General features: G+C 47.4%; 2 protein-coding genes across 9 annotated transcripts in view; one reads left to right on the top strand and one right to left on the bottom strand.

The window, feature by feature from the left end:
- The window catches only part of LOC142587692 (uncharacterized), an 868,078-nt gene that overhangs the window by 580,567 nt on the left and 265,394 nt on the right, over nt 1-22,117 (bottom strand). The gene's annotated exons all lie outside the window — the stretch shown is intronic.
- Nucleotides 1-22,117, top strand: part of LOC142587733 (uncharacterized) — a 56,380-nt gene that overhangs the window by 26,069 nt on the left and 8,194 nt on the right. Inside the window, exon 2 of the mRNA XM_075698941.1 lies at nt 22,035-22,106. Within this exon, the coding sequence (XP_075555056.1) occupies nt 22,035-22,106 (72 nt within the window). The remainder of the gene's footprint in view (nt 1-22,034; nt 22,107-22,117) is intronic.

Here is a 22,117-nt window from a genome sequence, read left to right as displayed (position 1 = left end):
TCTCTACTGAATCAAATGCGTTTTCGTAATCTATGAAAGCCATATAGAGAGGCTTATTGTACTTTGCAGATTTCTCGATAACCTGATTAATGACATGGATGTGATCCATTGCAGAATATCTCTTCCTGAAGCCAGCCTGTTCCCTTGGTTGACTAAAGTCCGGTGTTGCCCTTATTATATTGGAGATTATATTGGTTTCCAAAATATCTCCAAAATTCGTCAAATGAAAAGCTTAATGACGTGGATGTCGACGAAGTTCAATTATATGACAGTCTCTTTTTTCTTACCTTTAGACTAAGGCCGAAGAAACCTCCAGCTAAAGTACGCGTTGAATGGTCTAGAGGTAGGGGGCAACGAAGCTTTGTCAATGGAGTTAGGTTGCTTTCGAATAGCTAACTAAATAAGGGCAAAGCTTTTCTTACGTATGAGCGACTCCTCATTGGTCTGCGCTGGGGCAAAAACCACTCATACTAGCGATCGGCGTGATAACGTGGCAACCAAGACGACGATGGCGCCCCATTCGAAGACTACACTTACGTTAGCGTACCCAAGAATTTTGGGCATTGCCCCTGCGGCCATCTGCCGAACTTCAGTGCAATGCACCAGCGTAACTCAATGGGCAGCATTTAAAATTATATTTCAAAAGGCTGCCCGAATTTCAACATTTTTCAATGAGCAACTTCGCGACGTTACGTCCTTCTAATAATATGCGTATTTTCGGCACGTATTAGTAACTTTCGTGTTGCGTGATAGCAGTGTTTTAATCCTGACCGAAATTCTGCTATAATGTAGCAAGGACTAAGTGCTGTAGATACGCACTTTGATAAAAGGGCGTACCCCGTCGACGTTGTTAACTGAATGTTGTTGAAGTTCGGACGGCTTTCTGAAATATCATTCTTGGAAAATACCGCCCACTGAGTGCAGCTAATGTACTGCGGTGAAGTTTGACAGATAGCCGAAGGGGCAATGTCCAAAATTAATGGACATGAAAAGATTTGTGAATACAATGCGAGATTCGGTGGCTCACGTCTCGTGTGCTCACAGTTCCTACACGCACGCGGGGTTCGCCGGAATGAATATCGTAAAAATACATACCGCATCACCACAATTAAAACCGGAACTCCGTGCGTACGCTGCACTCGAAATTCAAAGCAACCAACCTAACGTACACATGGCGCTCGACATATTTTATTAATGAATGAAAGTTTATTACTTGCTTAATTGATTTCAAATCTAATTAGCGCATGATGTCTGTTTGCTGACTTCCACTGACGGCAGCGCCCTTGCGAATATATTTCATTTTTCCGTTTATGTTTCATATTAATAAGTAATTACTTCCCCCCTGATTATTTTAAGCGCTCGAGAGCGCGTTCGAGCTGCCAAAGGTCGGCAGGCGGGCTATGCTATAGAATAACAGTGGCACGCAAACATTAAATTAGGCGCACCACACCATGCTATTACGTCCGCATACACTTTCTCATCTAATTTGCATGAACAACAACTTAGCGATGCATTAAAAGCAAACATCACTTCCTGGTTTTCAGAGCACGTTTTTTTCGTGCGTAAAAAACCTCACCGCAGCCGGTAGCAACGGGCGAACGTGCAGATACGCACGTTGTTAGTACCAGCAAGAGTTACTAAGGCACTGCAGCAATAAAGCCTGCATACGATATATTCCGGAGCCGACTCTCCCTACGCATGCGTGAAATTCACCAATAACGTCGGTTATCGCGGGACAGTGCCGCAAATGTCAGTCACACGGCGTCAACAGACGTGAGGTCTGTGCAGGTGCAAGGATGACACAGCCAGCGTATGTAGGTTCGAATGAAACAAATTAGAAGTTACCGCGTGGGACATGCCGTGAGTCAGGAAAATTATTTTTTTTTTAGCGTTAAAGAAGCACACAAAAAAATTGTGGTGTCTTACGTGCTAAAACCAGGATCTGATTATGAGGTACGCCGTAGTGGGAGGCTCTGGATCAATTTTGACCACCGGGGGGATCATTAACGTACCCCCAAGTCACGATCGAGACACGGGCGTTTTTGCATTTCACCCCTATCGTAATGCGGCAGCCACGGCCGGGACTTGATCCCGCGACCTCGTACTTCTCAGCGCAACACTATGGCCGCTAAGCAACCGCGGCTGGTTTCAAAATGATGCCAGGAGGCCTGCCGCTGATCGTCGATATGCGTATATTTGTGCGTTCGGGCGAGACAAGCCCAAACACTTTCAACGCCTGCACTTCGAGCCTGCGCTGCGCTCTCGAAATGCAGCTGTCCGAGCACTGAATTCCGTAGGACGCAGTTGAGAAATGACGCGGCTCGCACTCGCGCGATCGGACGGGGTTTTGGGAAGCGCGGGCGAGCGAGTCTCAAGAAGAGGACGCAGCCTTATTGCGAGGCTGCTTTAAAGGGACGCCTTTTCAAGCAGCCCAGGGCGAGTCCGTATCGAGCGCGCAGGAGAAACCCATCGACAACGCTTTGACCGTGCGGATTGCGCTGGCTAAGTGGGACCGATCGGTCCCCGACGGGCCATTGCGCAGGCGACAAGGGGCCGGACTTTTCCGACCGAGAGACCAGAAGAGCGCCTGTTGTACTTAGGTGCCAAACAGCGCGGGGTTCTGGTCCCCGCTTGTTACGGGGTCGTATACGTACATGTAGTGCAAAAACATGACAAAGCACGCGATTTACCCGAGAGGTAACAGGGAGGGGGTGCACGAAGAAAATTGGGGCGAGGGAAGACGGTGACACGCCGTTTGTTCATGGCAATCGACAGCACAAGTGCAGACACCGCAGCTCTAGCAGTGCTAGCGCTACTTTTAACTGCACTCGCAGCAAGTAACAGCAAGAGGGGAGAATGGGGAAATTAAAATGCCGAGGTATACTTCGAAGTAAACTCCAGATGAAGGCAAGCCATCGGGAGGCAGTCCAAGAACACGGTATAAGAAGGGGACGGAAGTAAAGGCCTTGCGACAGGAGGACAACGCTTGGCGGGTTACTACAAACGCCTGTTTGGCACGCTACACAATAATATCTCAGTGTGCATGACCTACGATGGTGTCCTCGATTACACCGGCGCATGCTGAGCGCCAAGCAGTCAACTCAAACTACAAGTATGAGAATCCCATGCCTTCCGTTGCGACTGATCAAGAACAAGTGGAACGACTGAAACCTCGAAAACATACTTTCAATAGTCCACATTTACTTTCGCACTACATCTACTGCACCTTAACGTAACCAAAGTAAATTATTTAAATATAACCATTGACTAATCGCTCCGAAGGCACGGCGCGCTTTGCACGGAAAGATTTCTTAAGTGTTTCCATGAAACATACCAGCATGATATCCTGTTCTGAACGCCTCCTCTTTGGCAGTGTGTGACATCACAGGCGGAGAGCTTTTATTTTCCCGGGGGGAGTGGAGCTGGAGCCCGACCAGCTTTCCGAACCCTATATATATACTGCGTGTGAACACGAAGAATTGAGCGCTGAAGTGGCGGCGTTATATGTGTATATACAAGACCTCATAGTAGGAGACATTTCAATTTCACAGCCTGAGTCCTCCCGGTAGTGTAATCTTCCTTCATGTAATTGTCGCATAATTGGCCACCACTAACACTGCTTCGCCTTTCCGGCGAAACTGCAACCTCTTTCTCTCTCTCTTTTTGTGAGTCCGAGCATAAGCGCTCCTGCGCGTGAATGCTGTTCATTCTTATTTCGAGTCCGGCTTGACTCATTTCAGTTACTGATTGAACTATACAGTGTTCCCCAATTATCATGCACCAGGAATTAAAAAAAGAGCAGTTGCATTACTCGAAGAAAACCTAGTGCAGATTGTTTCCAGTACAGTGGAGTACCCGCCAGTAATTCTTTCGTTATTGAGATTTAATTCAGTAATTGCAATTAATTATCTAACTTGAGAAGTACTGTCCTAATTTTCAAAGTGTTAATGAGGCATTTGTAGGCACCCCAAAATTACATCTAAATGCGGTGTTTTCAGCGACGTATACTAACTGCGTACCATTTTTTCCGACTGGCAAAGAAATGTCACGAAGTATGAAAAATACTACGTGAGTGTGCTCCTACCCACATGATACAGCAGCGCCCTCAAATAAGGTGATTGAAAGCAACTGCATTGCCTGTCGCATACCCGAAGAGACAACGCATCACTTTGATAATGGTACAGAAGGAGCACCAACAGCAGGTTTTGCGGCTTTGCAGCCATTCCTTCCTCTCTACGCAACACTTATTATCCGTCTCTCAAGGCTGACTGATCACATTGATAACAAAAGCCCCTTGATAACGCAGCCGAAGCGCCGCTCAAAGGCAATGTAATAGACATAGAATGTTTACAAATCCCGGCTTTGCTCGCACCGCATCAAAAGAGTGCGCGCGAAGCTATATTTTGCGCCAGACGCGCGCTATATCTCCCGCCAGAAACTTGCTTCGGACCAAAGGCAAATTAAAGTGACCGTTTTATTTTTCACGAAAGTCTATACGTGCTGCAAAAACAGGTTGGTGTCAAAAAATAAAAGCGAAATAAACAGACCGGCAAGCGACCAACGTGTAGAGAAAAGGCAAAGCCCATGCGTTCAAGAAAGTAATAATAATATTTGGGGTTTTACGTGCCAAAACCACTTTCTGATTATGAGGCACGCCGTAGTGGAGGACTCCGGAAATTTTGACCACCTGGGGATCTTTAACGTGCACCTAAATCTAAGCACACGGGTGTTTTCGCATTTCGCCCCCATCGAAATCAAGAGAGTAAAGATACCACTTTTAAATTATAACCGAATTGGCAATCAGGATGTCTGCGCAAAAGAAAGGAAAAAAAAAACGAAAAAAAAAACAGAAAGATAAACATCAGATTTCAGTGTATCTTTATTATCTATCAATTCGTAAGCTCCATTGAACGCCAGCCTAGAGGACGAGTTCGAATAGGTCTCATTTTGCAGCAACGCAGTACTGAGCCCGTTTTATCACATCTTCAGTGGCTTCCTTGATGACCGACGCCAGAATTCTACGACAGACATCCGTTACCCCTGCCTTGAACTAATTTGACGTCCGTCTCGGTCTTGTAAGCACGATCTTTCGCATAACCCAAAAGAAAGAAATCGAGCGGAGAGAGGTCAGGTGACCTAGCCGCCCAATTTGCAGGCCCTTGCCTTCCAATTTATTGCGCATGAAAAATCGCATCCAGCCAGTTTTGTGCTCGGCTGCTGCTGTGTGTTGGTGCTCCATCTTGCTGATACCACAGCAGTGGAAGACATGACAGCGGGACTTCGCTGAGAAACTCATACGCCTCTTCTTCAAGAATTTCGTTCACGTAACGCTGTCTAGTCAGTGTGTGATCGAAGAAGATGGGACCGATTATAGCATCGGAGTAAATTCCGAACCACAAATTGAGCGACCACTGCTACTGGTGCCGATTGCGCTTTAGCCAGTGTAGATTGGAGTCCCTCCAATAGTGTGCGTTATGCAAAGTTACCTAGGCATTTCTGCGAAAATTGGTTTCATCTGTGCACATGATGTTGCTCAAAAACTCCGGTGACTCATCGGCTTTTGTGAGAGCCCCCACCGGAAAACTCCGGAGGGGGATCGGGCCCCGGAGTCGGCGCTACGGTCTGCACGTGCGCCACTTCAACGGAATTGACTTCGTTACGCACCAGCACCCCGCGCAAGAATAACTACACGGTACCCTGAAAAGCCGCAACTATAAGTGGCATTTCAGTACAACTCACTCGCGCATGTGCACACGTGCGTTGCCTTGTCTGTGACAAGTAGGACCCTATGAGAAGTGGCAGCTGCTTGGACGCAGAGGCCCCAAGTCGCTCCCAGTGATCGTTCGGATGCTGCAGAAGCGTGCGCTTCGAAGAACTAAGTTCCTACTCCAGACGAGCCACGTGAAGGATCCAACTCGCGAGTATTACGTTGACACGCCTCCGGCGTTTGCTCATCCTGCCGTCGTGTTGATCTTGCGCTTCCCTTAGCCTCACTGTTCTTGCTTGGATGCGCCGAGTGACGCCCCTTGTTATTACTATCGCGCTTCCAGCCCCGCTTCTTCTCCTTCGAGCTGTCGACCCACATAACGTGTCTCGTTCGTCCCCGCGTCTCTAATCCCTTCGCCATCGCCTCCCTTAGATCCCCACGTGACGGCGCTCCGGTGGTGGCGTTGTGTTATTGCCTACGCGGCTTCCTTCGTGCACACCGCGCCTCCTCCGGTGCCGCACGTCTGTACCGCCGCTCAAATCCTTACATCCCCTGCGCGAACTCGCATATGCGCCGCGACCAAACATTCCACTCCCGTCGCGTGCGCACTTTATCTTCTTCGCATCTCTCTTCTGAACGCGACGTCCACGTGCTCTGTCGTATTCGCTCCTCCATCAAGCTTCGCGTGTTTGCCCTTTGCCAGCGCGCGCTGTACGCGCGGGCCCCTCACTTGGAGGGCAAACCCGCCGCCGAAGGCCTCTCCCCAACCGTAGGGATGCGCTCTCTCCAATCCGCGCGCGCACACACAGGCACGCAGCACGCACAGTGACACACTCGGCGGCGGCGACGAGATGGGCGTCCGATCGGCAAACACCGCCTGACAGGTGACTCGCGAGGTGAGGAAATATTGAAAGGTAAATCGGAACGAGGTCACAACTTGAGACCGTTCGCACTTCTTTATATATATATATAAAGCACAAAAACCCGCAAATTAGTGTCTTAACAGGGCCCGTGTGGTAGGGAGACTGTACTATGATGAAAGAGTGATAAATTCATTCGCAGACAACCGCAATAACTGCTACAATTTTGCATCTTAGACCTAGCGGTACGTGATGTAAGCAGAAAAAGCCATACATCGTGTGTCTGCCGACTATCACTATTGCACTATAATTATGTAAGAAAGAAAGACAGCCCAACAGGTATCATGAGTACAGTACAGCTCCAAACGTATAGTGAAACTCGTGAAAGTGCAACCTTTTGTGATTCTGAAGCGGTTGTTCGATCACTAATAGACTGCATACGACTGATACACCATTTCACTAAAAACATAAACAGGCTAACCGTTGCAAATGAACTGCGTAGTGCTGGGTGGGTGGGTGTGTGTGGGGGGGGGGGGGGGGCTATGAGATTATCACAAGGAAAGTGCATGCGAGATTATCGCTTGAAACGTAATGCAACGTTTGTGTAATACACAGCACCGCCGGTGTCTGCGCCACCGCGTTACTAAAGCTCCACCAGAAAGATAAGATTTTGGCCACTGCTTTCCTATTGGGCTCGACCTAATCTCCACAGCGCCTGCTGCATCGAGATTGAGAAGTGAAAGAAAATTTGGATGGAAGCTGCTTGTAATTTCGTCCTCGCAGCACAGAATATGCGACCCTTGGTTGTTACGAACATTATTAACGCGAGTCACTAGTTAGCAAGGTAGTCTTTCGGTTTGTAATTCACCCGTTATCAAACAGCCTCTGGGGTGAGCCTCCATAGAGCATAACCCTCTGAATAACTTCAGACTACCTGGGTATGTCATTAGCAAACATCAAATACCGGTCTACAGAAGCTTTGTTTTCCTTTCGTTTTAGCTTATTTTCGTGTTCCTCCGATCCTAGATTGAGTTAGTCAGTGACTTAATCTGCGCAGCAAGCTTCTTCAGCCAATACAGCACAACGGTTGGCGGGAAAACGAAAGCCGAGGCGCGTATAGAGCGCGTTGCGTGCGCGAGCTAAGAGCCGGCTATGCGGACCGTCGACGATCACTAACTCCGCCCCGCGGCTACATCAAGAATATGACGGTGTGCGCGGAAAGAAAGGGCAGCAGCCACGACGACAGGATGTGCGGGTCGCATGCAGCAAGAACCGCGAGAGCAAACGCGACGGAGATAACCGGCAAGCTTGCTTTCCGGCATGGTCTGCATGCTACGAGGGAAAAGCACAGCTGGCGAAGGGCCGTCTGGGCGGGACCCCGTCAGAGGGAAGAAGCGACAAGCATCGATCTGCGACGGTAGAAGAAAGGATGAAAGAGCGGGAGGGGGGGAGCTGTCTTCGACGGCGTCGCCTGCCGCCGGAAAGCCTTGTACGGGCAGCCGCTGACAAGTCGCCGCCGGACGTTGGCGCGTATCAGCCAGCTGTCCAGTGGTCGCTGCGGATGGGTTCTCCTCCCTCACGGAGGCGACCACGCAGTAGACATAATCCCCCCCCCACCACCACCCCCGTGCAGTGTAGATACATGGCCCGGACACGTACGTTACACGCCCTCACTCTTCTTATCCATCCTGCAAAACAGCGGTGGCTGAGCCGGTAAAAGTTTCGACACTTTATTTACACGACACCACATGCCCCTTCCTGCATGGCTGCACACTCACCAGTCCGCGATACACAATGGGGTTTGGCTCGTAGAAGAGGAATGCGCAATAACGGCGCTGAAGTGAATGCGACTGGTGCGAGGCACTTGTTTTATAAGTCCGGTCGAAATTGAGTATCGCAGATGACGCAGTGTGGGATACTATCGAGCTTCACAGAAAAGGAAAAAGGAAATTGGTGTTAGTTCAACAAGACCACTATGCGCTTTTTCCCTATAAGACATTGATGTAAGAGCGGACTGCAAGCAATGCCCCTCAGCTTAGTCTCCTCTTATGCGTTCTGTGCAAGCAGAGAAAGCATAAGGTAGCGTCATATCGCAAAATAAATCTGCTGCACTTGTTTTTATTGTTATTAGCGTCACCTAAATTCGGTAAACACGGGGCCGCCTGAGTACGAACTAACGCAAGCCCTAAGGCGTAAACTTCACACGAAGCTTTCGTTGACTCCAACAAACGCAACAACGAAGAAACTGAAGACTCTGAATAGATTACTCCGACGCAGATTTGAAAGCAATGGATGCCAGAAAGCAAAAAGAGAAAACACACTTGAAATGGGTGAGATGTTTGAGGCGGGAACGAATAAGACCAACAAAAGTGCGACAAAGCAAGGAAACAAGAGCGCAAGCACAACAACACAGCAAACGAGGAGGCGGAGGCATGTAATCTATAATGCGTTTCCACGACTATGCAGCCGCCGCAAGCGGCGCTGCGCCGCCAGCGCTGCGCCGCCAGCGTAAGACCCCACACAGCAGGCAAAGCAACCACGATGGATATCGAACCTCGCGCATGGGACATCGCGGACGGCCGGGGTGCACGCAAGTGCACGCACGTACTCCATGATCGACCCGAAGACAAACTGTGGCTTTGGGTGTCTACTGCTGCTGCACCGTCCCTCGCCGTCAGGGGGAAGGGACGGTATAACGTGCAGCGGCAAGGCTCTCACTGAGTGTACGGCTATTATGAACTCTGCACCGTTCGGAGCAAGCAGGCAGCGGGGCGATGTCACGTGTTCTGAACACAGGACGCCGAAAGTGCCACACAGATGACGAATGCTAGCAGCGGTTGTTCCAACATGGACAGCCTATTTCGCGCATTGGCATTACCAGCGAAGCGAACAAAAGCAAGTGCTGGCAATGAATACAGGAATGTAACCATCGTTCAGCGATCTCCAGCTAAAGGTTACACAGCTTACTGATTCTGACCTATAGAAAATAAAGTCAGACAAAAAAAGTGTGAAAGAGCGGCATACAAAAATTCATAATAATGCAGATGAAACAAGGTAACCAACCAAACTATATTTCTGCTCCTGCATTAAATTACACTGAAAGCACGTTGTTACACGGAACGACATGGCCTAGCAACTTTCAACAAAACAAGCGTAGAGCGTACTGTGCACACTCGTTAGGCGTGTTCGTACTCTCCGAGGCATTGCAATGAAGCGTAGCCGGGAATCCACAGATAGGTGCCCGTCGTCACTCGCGGCTCAAATGAACGCCACTGAGCCGCTCTTTGTGTGTTTGCGGATTCAGTCGAATTTTTTTAAAGCGAAGGTTTCTTTGCCTTTCTGCCTTCCCTTGCTTCTCGCTCTCTCTGCTCACTTTGGGGTGCTGGCTGCTGCTGCCTTGCCCAGTAGACAACTTAATTGGGCCACTGAGTATGTACCCTTGAGTAGGTGCCCAAGTAGACAACGTAGGAGAGTGGTTATGTGCAAGCGGGCATCTGCAACTGGGTATGTGCCCATTCTTTGCCCATGTCTCAGAATGGGTCTGTGTCACTGGATATGCGCTCGAATTGACAAGCACAATAACAGCAAAGAAGTGAAGTAGTCGGCAACAGAAAATTTAAGAAGTAGTCTACAGAGAAATGAAGCAGTGAAGGAAAAGGAGTGATGGTAACAGAACCCGAGCGTGCATTGAGCAAGGAGCATTGCGCTACAGAGAAGTTAAGAAGTAGGTTACAGAGAAGTGTGCGAAATTACATCCCATTTGCGTCGTTTTGTACAAACACTTCAGTCTTCAGCGTTACGGCTGCACAACGTTTGCACCTTTAACATTTGCGCAAAATCAAAGAAAGCTCCACTATCCGCCGAAATGTTGTTTGTTCGTTTGTTTGTTTTTACTTAGTACATTACGAAATAGCAAGTGATCACAGATTACTGAAGTCCAGGATTATCCTAATAATAATAATATTTGGGGTTTTACGTGCCAAAACCACTTTCTGATTATGAGGCACGCCGTAGTGGAGGACTCCGGAAATTTTGACCACCTGGGGTTCTTTAACGTGCACCTAAATCTAAGCACACGGGTGTTTTCGCATTTCGCCCCCATCGAAATGCGGCCGCCGTGGCCGGGATTCGATCCCGCGACCTCGTGCTCAGCAGCCCAACACCATAGCCACTGAGCAACCACGGCGGGTGCAGGATTATCCTGGATTTGAAGAGAGAAAGGAGATATTTAATCAGGAAAGAGCAGGCCAACTTGGTAGCAGTAAGAAAACAAGCGAAAGAACTCGGGCAGTTGCTCAGTAACAAATGTGAGACAAGCATAAGGCAAGCTTTCACAAACAATGAAAAACCTAATAAAGAAACGACAGAGAATAAAAATCACCAATAACAGAGATCAGGTCACATTGCCTGAATTGTCAAAACTGAATAACAAGCGAGAAATAAGTGACATTAAAAATTGTAACCATGGTGGCGGGTATATGTAGAGCGCAAGGTTAACGAGGACACAAAAAACAACGAAACCCGAAGCACAAGCGTTATAGTAACAAATTGCAACATTGAAAATACTGCGGACGAAGTAAATTACACGGGAAGCAAAATATAAGCTAGACGTCTAACCATTCAGAGGAACATCTATGCAGTCAAAGATAAACATGGCAGTGACATCAACGAGAGAACAAGCTGGATTTAGAAAGGGATGCACCGCATTGAATCACATCCATGTCACGAACCAGGCAACTGACAATTCTGAGTAATATAGCCAGCTGATATACTATATGGTATTCACAGATCACACAAAAACGTTCGATTCAGTACAGACATCGGTATCCACGGAGACATTGCGTGGTAAAGGAGTAGAGGAAGCATACGTGAATGTCTTAGTAAATATCTATAGAGACTCTACAGCTACAATAATTCTCCACAGGAAAAACAGAAATATACCGCGGAGAAGAAAGGTGTCAGTCAAGTAGAAACGATCACTCTAATGTTATTCCCTGCATGCTTGCAAGTATTCAAATTGATGGGTAAGGGTTAGGGATGAAAATACGGGGATATGTCAGTAACCTGCGGTTTGAAAATAACATACGGCAGGCATTCTGGAAGCAGTGAAAAGGAGTTTATAGTCACACAGGAAAAATATATGCATAAGATCACTGCATTTTACCAGTCGTAAGCACTTGGGATAAAACTTGGAGGACAACAAAGAAACTTGCGAGGAAATTAAGGGCCGCTCAACGGGCCATGGATTCGAAAATGCTAGGTGTAACCTTAACGGAGAGGGCAGTGTACTAAAGAGCAAGCGGGTGTAACTGATAACGTAGTTAATATTAACAGGAAGAAGAGCTGGGCTGGTCATGTGATGCGTAGAGCAGAAAACTCGTGGTCTGCTAGAGCAATAGAACGGGCGCCAACGGAAGGGAAGAGCAGCCGACGACGACAGATAAATTCGTTGTCTGATAAGATTAAAAATTTTGCGCTCGTAGGATAGTCTACTGACGTACGAGAGGAGTAATTAGAGGTCGCTGGGAGAGACCTTTTTCCTACAGTGTACATGAATTAGGATTATGATGATGACGGCACGACCTAGGACATTTACAAGAAACAGGAATGAATGGAACATGCGCTCTACGACAGACGCGATAAGTCGGATGCAACAAGTAGTATGACCTTAGACTTTAGAACGACTGAAAGTTGAGCAAATTGGTATTAGGGATTCAAGTTACTGAAAGGCAGGTATGCAAACACGGACACAAGGAGGAACCAAAAGGCGCTTGTGTTGTCCTTTTCGTTCCCCCTTGTGTCCGCGTTTGCACGCCTGCCCTTTCAGTGGAAGCAAGTACGCAAAATCTTCGACGAAGACCAACCACACGTGGTCTAAGTGTAGCACGCGTGAAACAAGCAGAAGTGAACCGCACAACTACGATCATAGCATCAAACAGAATACTTAGGATTGTTCAAGAGCACTAACAACGAGAACAAGCAAGTGGGCACACATAAGCGCTAACTTGAACAAAGGATTTATTAGAAACAAGTGCGCATATTTATACGCATACATAACACGCCCACGCGGAAGCAAAGATCCCAAGCGCGCATGTTCAAAAAATATAGTTGTTGATATAGTAAGCGAAGGTGTGCTCACACACTTGTGATTTAAACTCGCTATTTTTGCTACCTCAATAACCAGCCAAGTGAGTTCATCTATGTCACTCCAAAAGAAGCAACCAGCGTTGGCTGCACAGCGTCGCGCCCTCCCTGGAAGCTACCGTATGACTTTGAAAAACCGGAAGCAACCGCCAACACACCTTTCGCCTATTACCAATTGGAGCGACAAAGAAAGTCGACCGTGAGTCACAGCACAACGACACAACGCTATTCGTAAGGTAGCTCTCCGTCTAGAACTCGACCTATTGTCGGATATCGACACCCTAAACGTTAAGATTTCATGCAACAGAGGGACTCATGAGGTGAGAACCTGTACAAACAAGAATCTTCGGAAAGCGTGCGGAACCGGTTGGCTCGCCGCTGCACCGCATCAACCCGTCGAGTGTACAGGTGCAACGCCCGATATCATCGAGGACTTATCGGGGCGCCACCGCGCTACGCGTCCACGTGACTCTGCGTGCGTGCCCGATACATCCGGCGACGCAAAGCAGCTGGATGCGCGCCCTGCAGCCAGTTTCCACACGCGTGCGCCGCTGCCAGATATCGCGGCCGGCAATCCGACGCGCGTGGATCTGGCATGTCGCGACAGGCCTGCAAGAATACAGCAGAAAGTACAGCGTCGTGTGCCGGCGCGTCGACGCACTGGACGACGGTGGCGATCAAACGCGTGTAAATGGCTGAGAAAGTAGCACAGAATAAAGACAGCAAAAGCCCGATGCGACCGGAGAAGACGCGGTGCTCGCAGCGCTGCCGGTCCAAGCTTCGAAAACAATCCACAGATTCGGAAGAAGCCGGAAATGGATAAGGCGCAGCCGCGCTCCCGACCAGTCCCCATGTGCTTCCTGTCGGGACAACAGGCACGGCTCATACCCGCTTCCGCCGCTTCCCTTCAAGGGCGTTTCGTTTTCGGGAAGCTGCTACGCCGCTTCGAAGGGCAGCCGGTGTGCAAGCGGAAGCTACTTCCTGAATGCGGAACTGTGTTCGCTGCTAGCGCGGATGTAGACACAAGGAGCTTGGCCTGGGGATGAAGGTGTTTTGTCCCCGTCCATCCGCGAAGGAATATGCGTCAGCAACGCCTGCTGCTGCAACAAAATAGGCGGTTCCGTACGCGATTGTCAGGATGGCGGTGCTAAAAGGAAGGTGCAGCAAGTTGTAGATTCCGACGTTGACAATGTCGCGACCGACAACAACAAGGCTAAATGCACTATAATCACTGCTACTCTACACAGTTCGTATAGGTTAGCTACGGACTGCATGCAGAAACCATTTGTCACCACCTGCAGTATGCACGTTTAAGCTCCATTCATGAATAATCTATATTCAGCAATGTAAGCTATAGGCACGCTTATGCTGACGCTTCAGGCGTTCTATGTATATTCACTGAAGAAGAAAAGAAGGAAGGCCCGCTAATTTCCATTACTGGTGAAGCTAAAACTACACTACACCAATGCGCAGAACAAAAGGGAACACGCTCAGAAACACAATGATTTGCATACGTCTGCTAAAGTTACAACCAAGTTCACCGAATGATGTCGACTCGGCACCATCATCCTGTGTGCCGTCCGGCTGTGAGACGTACGCAATGAAAAGAACCCTCCCCGCACACACACGTGTTTTATTTCGTCGCTGCTCTCATTGACCGCCTGTTATTTGATTTTTCTTTTTCTCTCTGACGTTCTCATACGGAGTGCAAATGACAATACGAAGATAAATTACCATTACACACACCGCTTCTTGCCAGCTAACATGCAAGAATGTGCTCGAAACAATCCTAAACATACATAACTTCGTACTGTACCTTTGCGCCTCAAGAGTTCAAAGCGAAACGTTAACAAAGAGACAGAGAGAGAGAGAGAAAAAAACATCACGATGACGGAAACAAACAGGCCATAAAGCCCTTTTCCGAATATTTCTCTAACACCTTCCGACTGTTTCTCAGTTACAAAGTAATGCTAGGTTCTTGGCTTCGAACTAGTAGAACAGAAATTCTAGACGTGTATTTTTTTCTGGCGAACCTCGAAAGAACAAACGGAAGAATAAAGGACTTAATTACAAGATGAGATATTATATCTCCGTTTTCTTATTTATTTATCTCATCCTTTAATACGCTGCATTGCCATGGCGACTCCTTAACATCTTGTTCTGAAGCTATCAAAAACCTTTGAGAGGATTACAAGGGAAAGCCACTAGATCTCCAGAAAACCGAAAAAAAAGAAAAGAAAAAAAGATACAAAAGAAGGAAACAAATTGTTAACACGCTTACAAGAGGAATATAACGAGGAACACCAGGCGTGCTTGTATCCACTTTGTTAGTCGATAACTTTTTTTTTTTCACTTTCAACATGGCTAGTTTGACCCTATCGCTGCGCTAATTATCTCCTGCTGCCCGATTGAACAGACGGCTAATCACGTTAGCATTATACCTCAAAACTCCGCTCGGCGTTATTACGTTTCCTACTTGCCTTCGTTCTCACTCGCGCTTATAAAGCAATTATTCGGGTTCGCCCTTCATTCGATTATACAGCCCGCCTGCGCATCTTGTTACCAGCGTGGTCCGTCTCCACAAAAGGAGCTGAGGGTTATAACGTCGCAGCGAACGACAGGGTAAGAGGGGCGAGTAAAAAAAAGTAATAAGAAAGTATATATCTACGCGCAAACGTGCACGCGCGCTAACGTACATACACACACAGGGAAGAGGGGTAGTCTTTATCTTTTTTTTTTCCCCATCTTGCACGCATACAGCTGTCGACAAAGTGCGCTCGCTCACACGCATCCGCACTGCCACTCTCGTTAATCCATCCCTCGCCGATCGCGACTGAAGCGTGCGGCGCCGCCGCCATACATTTGAAGCTCCCAACAAATCCCACCGAGAAGAGGGTTCGAGGGTTGCGACAGCAGGGGCCGCAGGCAACGCGCGGGCGCGTCGGGGCACTCCCGCGCGGAAGCAGCACCACTGGAGCTCGAGCTGTTCAGCCGAGAGTGCCGAACAGGAAACGGTCTAACCAGAGCAAAACGGGACACCTTCCGCAGCGAGAAAGCGACAAAGGTAGAACAGGGGGACGACGCAGCTCGCCCCCGACTCTGATCCCTTCGTCAAAGGTCGCGCACGCGGCAGTTGTGCGCCCCGAACCCCGCGCATGCAGCCGGCCCGCCCCATTCATCCGCATCGCGGCGGGTGGGGTGGCACGGGCAGAGGACGTGGAACATAAAGACTGCCTGCCCGACGAAGAGCGCAGATGGCCCTGACATCCGTCACCCAAGTCTGTCCACGCGGAGTGTGCCACCCGCGAAAGGGCACGCGTCACGTCACCAACTGACCATATTTGCTTCGAAAGTGAGTTTGCGCGCGCACGCGCGCCTAGAGATAGGCAATACGGCGCCTTCGTCAGACCAGATGACATTGCACACTAACAGGCTACCGCAGACTCGATGCGCGTATGCAAAAGTGCTGCATGAATGAAAAGCGAAAAATAAAGCCATACATCAGTGTAGGCTGTAGGTGAACTGCAGGAAATCCAAATGGACGGTCCACTGCATTGTTTCCAACAAGGATAATTACCCTGCATTAAGAGGGATTATTATTATTATTATTATTATTATTATTATTATTATTATTATTATTATTATTATTATTATTATTATTATTAATTATTATTATTATTATTATTATTATTATTATTATTATACGACCCAACCGAGTACTGAAAATTGGGCGCCCGGTCGTGTTTCGTCGAAATGTATGCTTTTTCTTTTTGTTAAAGGTTTAACATTCATTCATATCACGCAAAACAATAATCACGCCATCACAACATACCTGTTCTTCGTACACTGTTCCTAACCGCAAACACGTCACATTCGTTGGTTCGATATTAGGAAGAAAAAATCATGGTGGGGTTCGAACCGCTGCATTGCGTTCGTTCCATTGTTCTGCAGCTCGATGCACATGCGGCGGAAGAAATCATAAGGCACGCCATTTTGTGCACGCTTCTAGAACGCACTATAGCCTGTTGTTGCAAGCACTGTAATGCTATGGTGAAACGGCAAATTTATTTGAGTGTGCGGCCATATTCTTTCGTGTGATGAATAATAAACCTGAAAAACTTGTCAGAGGGAATGCCAGTGAATGAGCAACGTGCTGTCACGACATCGCATATGAGAGAAACTCATTGTGAAGGGCTTGTCTAAACACCTTTGTGAGGGGAAATGTGGGTTGCGCTCGGCTATCGCCTTCACAACTTGTTCATCTTCAAAACCAGAATCTCACAGTTGTTTTTTAACGGGTGACTCTACTTCCCTGTAATTAGGAGCAACAACGTGTGATTATGGTTGCTATCTACTGTACGTGCGCCTTCACTTGCTATTCTTGTTGCGAATCGGTGTCAGATTTAAGTTCATTACTGTGTGCTGGTTCATGAAACGTTGAACAAGTATATAAATCTCGCAGAGTTCCCAAATATAAACCACCCATCGAAACACAACGTGCCCCGAAAAGGAGTAGGTAAAAAAATAAACACCGCCATATTAAATCTTATAATGACATCACAAATCTACCATTTCACGTCACTATAAAAGCTGAAATGCCTTCATACACATTCGAAGTGTCCCCCGTACCGAAAATGCCCGAACGGCTCTTTTAACCAATGTAAACCAATGCAAGGTGCTCAGTCGACTGAAGTGAAGCATATTACGCTGCAACACAGATTAGGAAAAGAAAACAAGCAAAATAAATCAGTACGAACCATGGAAATATAAGCGAAAATTTCCTCTGCAACAAGAAAGCGTCGCGACTGAAATAAATACGCCTAATCATCGTCTGTTATAATTCACGATCAATAAAAGAATTACATTTTGGGGTTTCACATGTCAAAGTCACGATATAATCATGAAGCATGCCGTAGTGGGGGACTCGGGATTAATTTTAACCACCTGGGGCTCTTTATCGTGCACCTAAACAGAAGTACACGAGCGATTTTGTATTTCGCCCTCACCAGAATGAGGCCGCCGCGGCGGAGATCGAACCTGCGACCTCAAGCTTAGCGCGATCATGAGACTCACTTTGCATATATGGCATTAGCGTAGGAATTTTTCTTCAATGGTGCGTGCATATGTCACACTGCCGGCTCACGCTGCAAAACGTTATCCTGGAACGACGGCCGATTTCAAGCCTAGTCAGGTTTAACAAAAAAAAAAAAAAAACGAAAGCCACCCAACCAAGCCAAAGTAAAGATGCCTCGCCACCGACTGCAGCCACATTGTTTTCCGCACCAGTCCGCTGCAGCTTGGGTAACTGCAGAAGCGCGCAACAGCGACTACGTGACACCTACGCTGCACATCTACGAAGCGTATACCGCCACGATTTTATAAACACGACGAGCAAAGTCTGTTCGACAAGCACGTACGAGCCTCGAGAGAATGGCAGCAGAAGGCAAAACCAGCACAGCACACCAGCTCGATCGCCAAAACAACCCCACATCAAAACGATTTTCTCGATCGTGCGAGCAGAACGTCGAGCCGGATCCAGTGTCATATGGGAAACAGCCGACGAGGCTGGACTTAAGTCGTCTTGCCATATTGCCCCCTTCTGCAACTCGACCCTATTGGTAGCAAGCGACGCGCCCGTTCTTCCTCCTGCGTGCATGCAGAGATCGTTCAGATGGCATGCCTTCCAAAGCACACATTCAATGCAGTGACACAATTCGGCCATGCAATGCCCTTGTATGACAGCACAATTTTTTACGCTTTTCTTTTGTTCCCTTAAGCGGTGTTCTGATCGCGTCGTCGTTACAGTATGCCATACCTGTTTGTCGTGGAAGAAACCACCTCCACTTACAGACCTCAAGCATTACACTTAGCCCCGTTCTGAGAGTTTAGATAATTAATATCAATTAGGTTTTCGCATTTATTGGTAAATGTCGTAGTAGATTCCAATGTTAGAAATTCGGGTTAGGCTAGATTTCAGAAATCTGCCATGCTAGAAACCACACTGCGGGATCAGAGTATGCGACCAGCAGAATTTTGAAGTGCGCTTCAGTGATGATTCGCACTTTTTCTGGTTTGAGTCTGTGCTATTGAATCCGCATCTAAAGAGAAAGCTCCCTGTTTGTCTGCTTCACTGTTCACGATCTTCCATCGTAACGAATAAGGAAGAGATACTGCAGGCCAGGGTATCGAACCGAAGCTGAATCCAAAACCGAAAAAAGAACGTTATCTTTGCGCGAACCAGAACTGAACTGGAACGTTGCATTTTTTTTTCACACCGGAACAAAACTGAGAATAAAAAATAATGGTTTTCGGTTCAGCTTGGCTGCCTTCCCTGGAGTTTTCATCCGCGCATTGTCTGCATTTGTAGATCAACCATGCTACCGAATTTTTGTAAATGCACGCAAGTTTTGAATCATATTAGAAGCTGCAAAACTGTTATTGCGGTTTTCAATGTAGCGCGTCGGGACGCAGGAATGCTAGTAATACACTAGAGGGCATTTGAAGTTCGTGACCGCCAAATAGTTATCTTTTGATGGGACACCTATATGAATGTATGTAATCGTTGAAGTAAATAAACTCTTACTAGCTGAGCAGTCGCTTTTGAGCAAACTGGTATGTAAATTGAACTGGCTGCCATAAAAATGACGCACTGTTTCTGAGGTGCGCTTCTACAATGTGATCTTTAGTAACTGCTTGCGGCCTCTGGAACAGCAGCACAAAAGCAGGTGCCCACAAATGTAGAATTTGTCGAGGAAAATGTTGAAGCAAGTCAAAAAAGAAAACTGTCTTCAGAATTGAATACTTAGACGTAAACTTTTAAAAGGCAGGCAAAAGCAACGCTTAATAGAACGGTTCAACTTAGGAGCTCCCATCTCAATCCATGATGACAGAGAAATCGTTTTTCTCTGTATCCCTGCATGAGATTTTATGAAGGTTGTTGAAATTAAAAAAAAAAAATTATAATCTACCTACTGTATGCAGCAGGTTTTTTTTATATATTAAGGCCATCGCAATATCACAAAATCTAAAAGAGAAAGGAAAAGAGGGAAACTGATGATTCAAGCTTACTGCTACTCTCTAACTTGGTAACAAAAAATTACATCAGAATTTTGTAAACTGCACCTACTGAGGCATCTAAAATATATTATACATCGCTCTGAAATATAACACTAATTTGTGAGCATTGCTTTAATAAAAACCCCGTAAACAATGCAACCGTTTAACTTAAGCTGTAAACTCACTTGAGGTACTCTAACAGATGCAGTTTACAGAACTTCGATACCTGTTTCTTGGTGCTGAGTTAAGGAATCGTAAACATTGCGTTTCATTTTCTTTAATTAGCGGCTGTTGACAACTATTGTTAAATATATTATAAATCAACATAGTGCTTTCTACTCGTATATGGTCGTTATAAGACTTCAGATTTCACCCTCAAATGCAACAAATTTCATTGGAATCGGTCCAGCAGTAGTTTGTTTAATGAGCGCATTTCTCCATTTTACATGTATCTGAATAAAGAAATCTGAGTTGGCTCCGCGCTAAAGCTTCCTCTAAACGCCTGCATCCCCGCTCCATATGCAGGCAAAAGCTTGTCTAAAACTCAATTAATGCACCACTGCGTAGCGTGTTACGCTATAGGATGGCATCCTTACTACTGTAAATGTTTCCTTTCCTGTCTTGTTTCGTTCATATGAAAAGACATAGTAGCGGTTTTGCATGGAACTAAGAAGTGGTTATGTTGCCCTCTTCATCCATGTATCTAAGCATCACTATACGTGCGGCTATAGTATGATGGGCAGATAAAATGAGGTATGTTCCTAGCTGCAGGCAGACCTAGAACTAGCAGCCGTATAACTCTGCCCAACGGCCCCTTTTCAAGTACGATTTGTATTTCAGATGCTACATGAACGACTGTCAGTTGAAATCGCGACGCGAGATGGATGGAGAAGACCACACGAAGGGGCGGTTTCGGTCACTGCGCCAGCTGGGAGCCTCTGTTACGGCCCAGCTGTATGCATGGTCTAGTTTCTTTCGAAATGCCAAGGCCAGAGAGCATAGAAATTGTTCTCGAAACAACTAGCCCTAAATGCAAAATAACCATCGCCACAGTGAATCTCCACTTCTCCAGCCAGCGCCCATTACCTTATTATTTTGTTTTTACCTAATTATTACCCTTTATTACCTATTTATTGCACCTTCGAGCAAAGCAGGACGCCAAGTCCAAAATCACAGCAAAACTTTAGCGTTGTTCTAGCAGCACTATTTCAGTTTGCATCCGTGTGAGAATAAGAAACCTTGCGCGATGAGCGCAGAACTAACGATTGCAGAATTAAGGTGGCTATATGGGCCTGTTGCCCATATAGCCACCTATAACACACACACACACATATAACCACGGAAATAGAAGGCACATGAGACAACATACGCAACGGGTTTGTTAATCCAACTCGCATGTGTCTTCTGTGTCCGTGTCGTTGTGCCTGCGCTACAAAAAAATTGAATATAACGATCGGAAATGCGACACAGTGACCGAAAAAAAAAAAAAAAAAGACTGAACATAAAACATGTACCCGTGTACCCTAAATTTAAAAAAAAAAAAATCCCTCTGACGCACTTACTTAAGCTTGTGCAATGTGTTCTTTGCCCAGTACGTATTGATGTGGTTTCCTCTGCAACCTCAGACAGCAGGTGTTTACGCGAAGTCACTTGATGGACATGACCGTCCAGAAATTTTATAAGTGAGTTCACCACACACACACACACACACACACACACACACACACACACACACACACACACACACACACACACACACACACACACACACACACACACACTGTCCGCGGTTTCGAAAAGCGACGTCAGTCCGACACGCACTGTGCCCCGAGCAACACTCGAGCGGCGCGAGGAGACCGCATCGGCTGCCTGCCCACGTGCCCGCTCGCCGCGGCTCCATCACGCACGTCGCGCACGCTTGGACGTCGCGACGCGCTCCAGGCGATTCCGTACGCAACCACGTAAGTCGTGACGTGCGCGCTTTATCGCATAAATCTTTGATTTGCCGTCATAACAGCGCCCAGCGCGGCCAAACGGGGGGCACTTCATTAATTAGGGATTACGCGCCGCCGGTCGTTAGGGTGCGCCCGCCGATGGCGGCGCGTGGATCTGCATTCATCAGCGCGAGGCGACGCGCAGCCTAAGCCCCGGCGCACAGTTCGCGCGCGTTGACTGCTGCACTGTGCACTAAGAGAAGGGGGGAAACGGCATCGCACGAGCGTTATGTAATAAAGCGCATTATCTCTGTTTTCTCCTCGCCCACACAGGTTTCGGAACTCGCCGAGGATTTCCGGAACCAGCGACTGGGCGGAACCAGAAAGCGAAACGACGACGACGAGGTAAGCCTGAC

This window comes from Dermacentor variabilis, chromosome 1, assembly GCF_050947875.1.
Source record: "Dermacentor variabilis isolate Ectoservices chromosome 1, ASM5094787v1, whole genome shotgun sequence".
Lineage (NCBI taxonomy): Eukaryota > Metazoa > Arthropoda > Arachnida > Ixodida > Ixodidae > Dermacentor > Dermacentor variabilis.
This window is presented reverse-complemented; position numbering and strand designations above follow the sequence as displayed.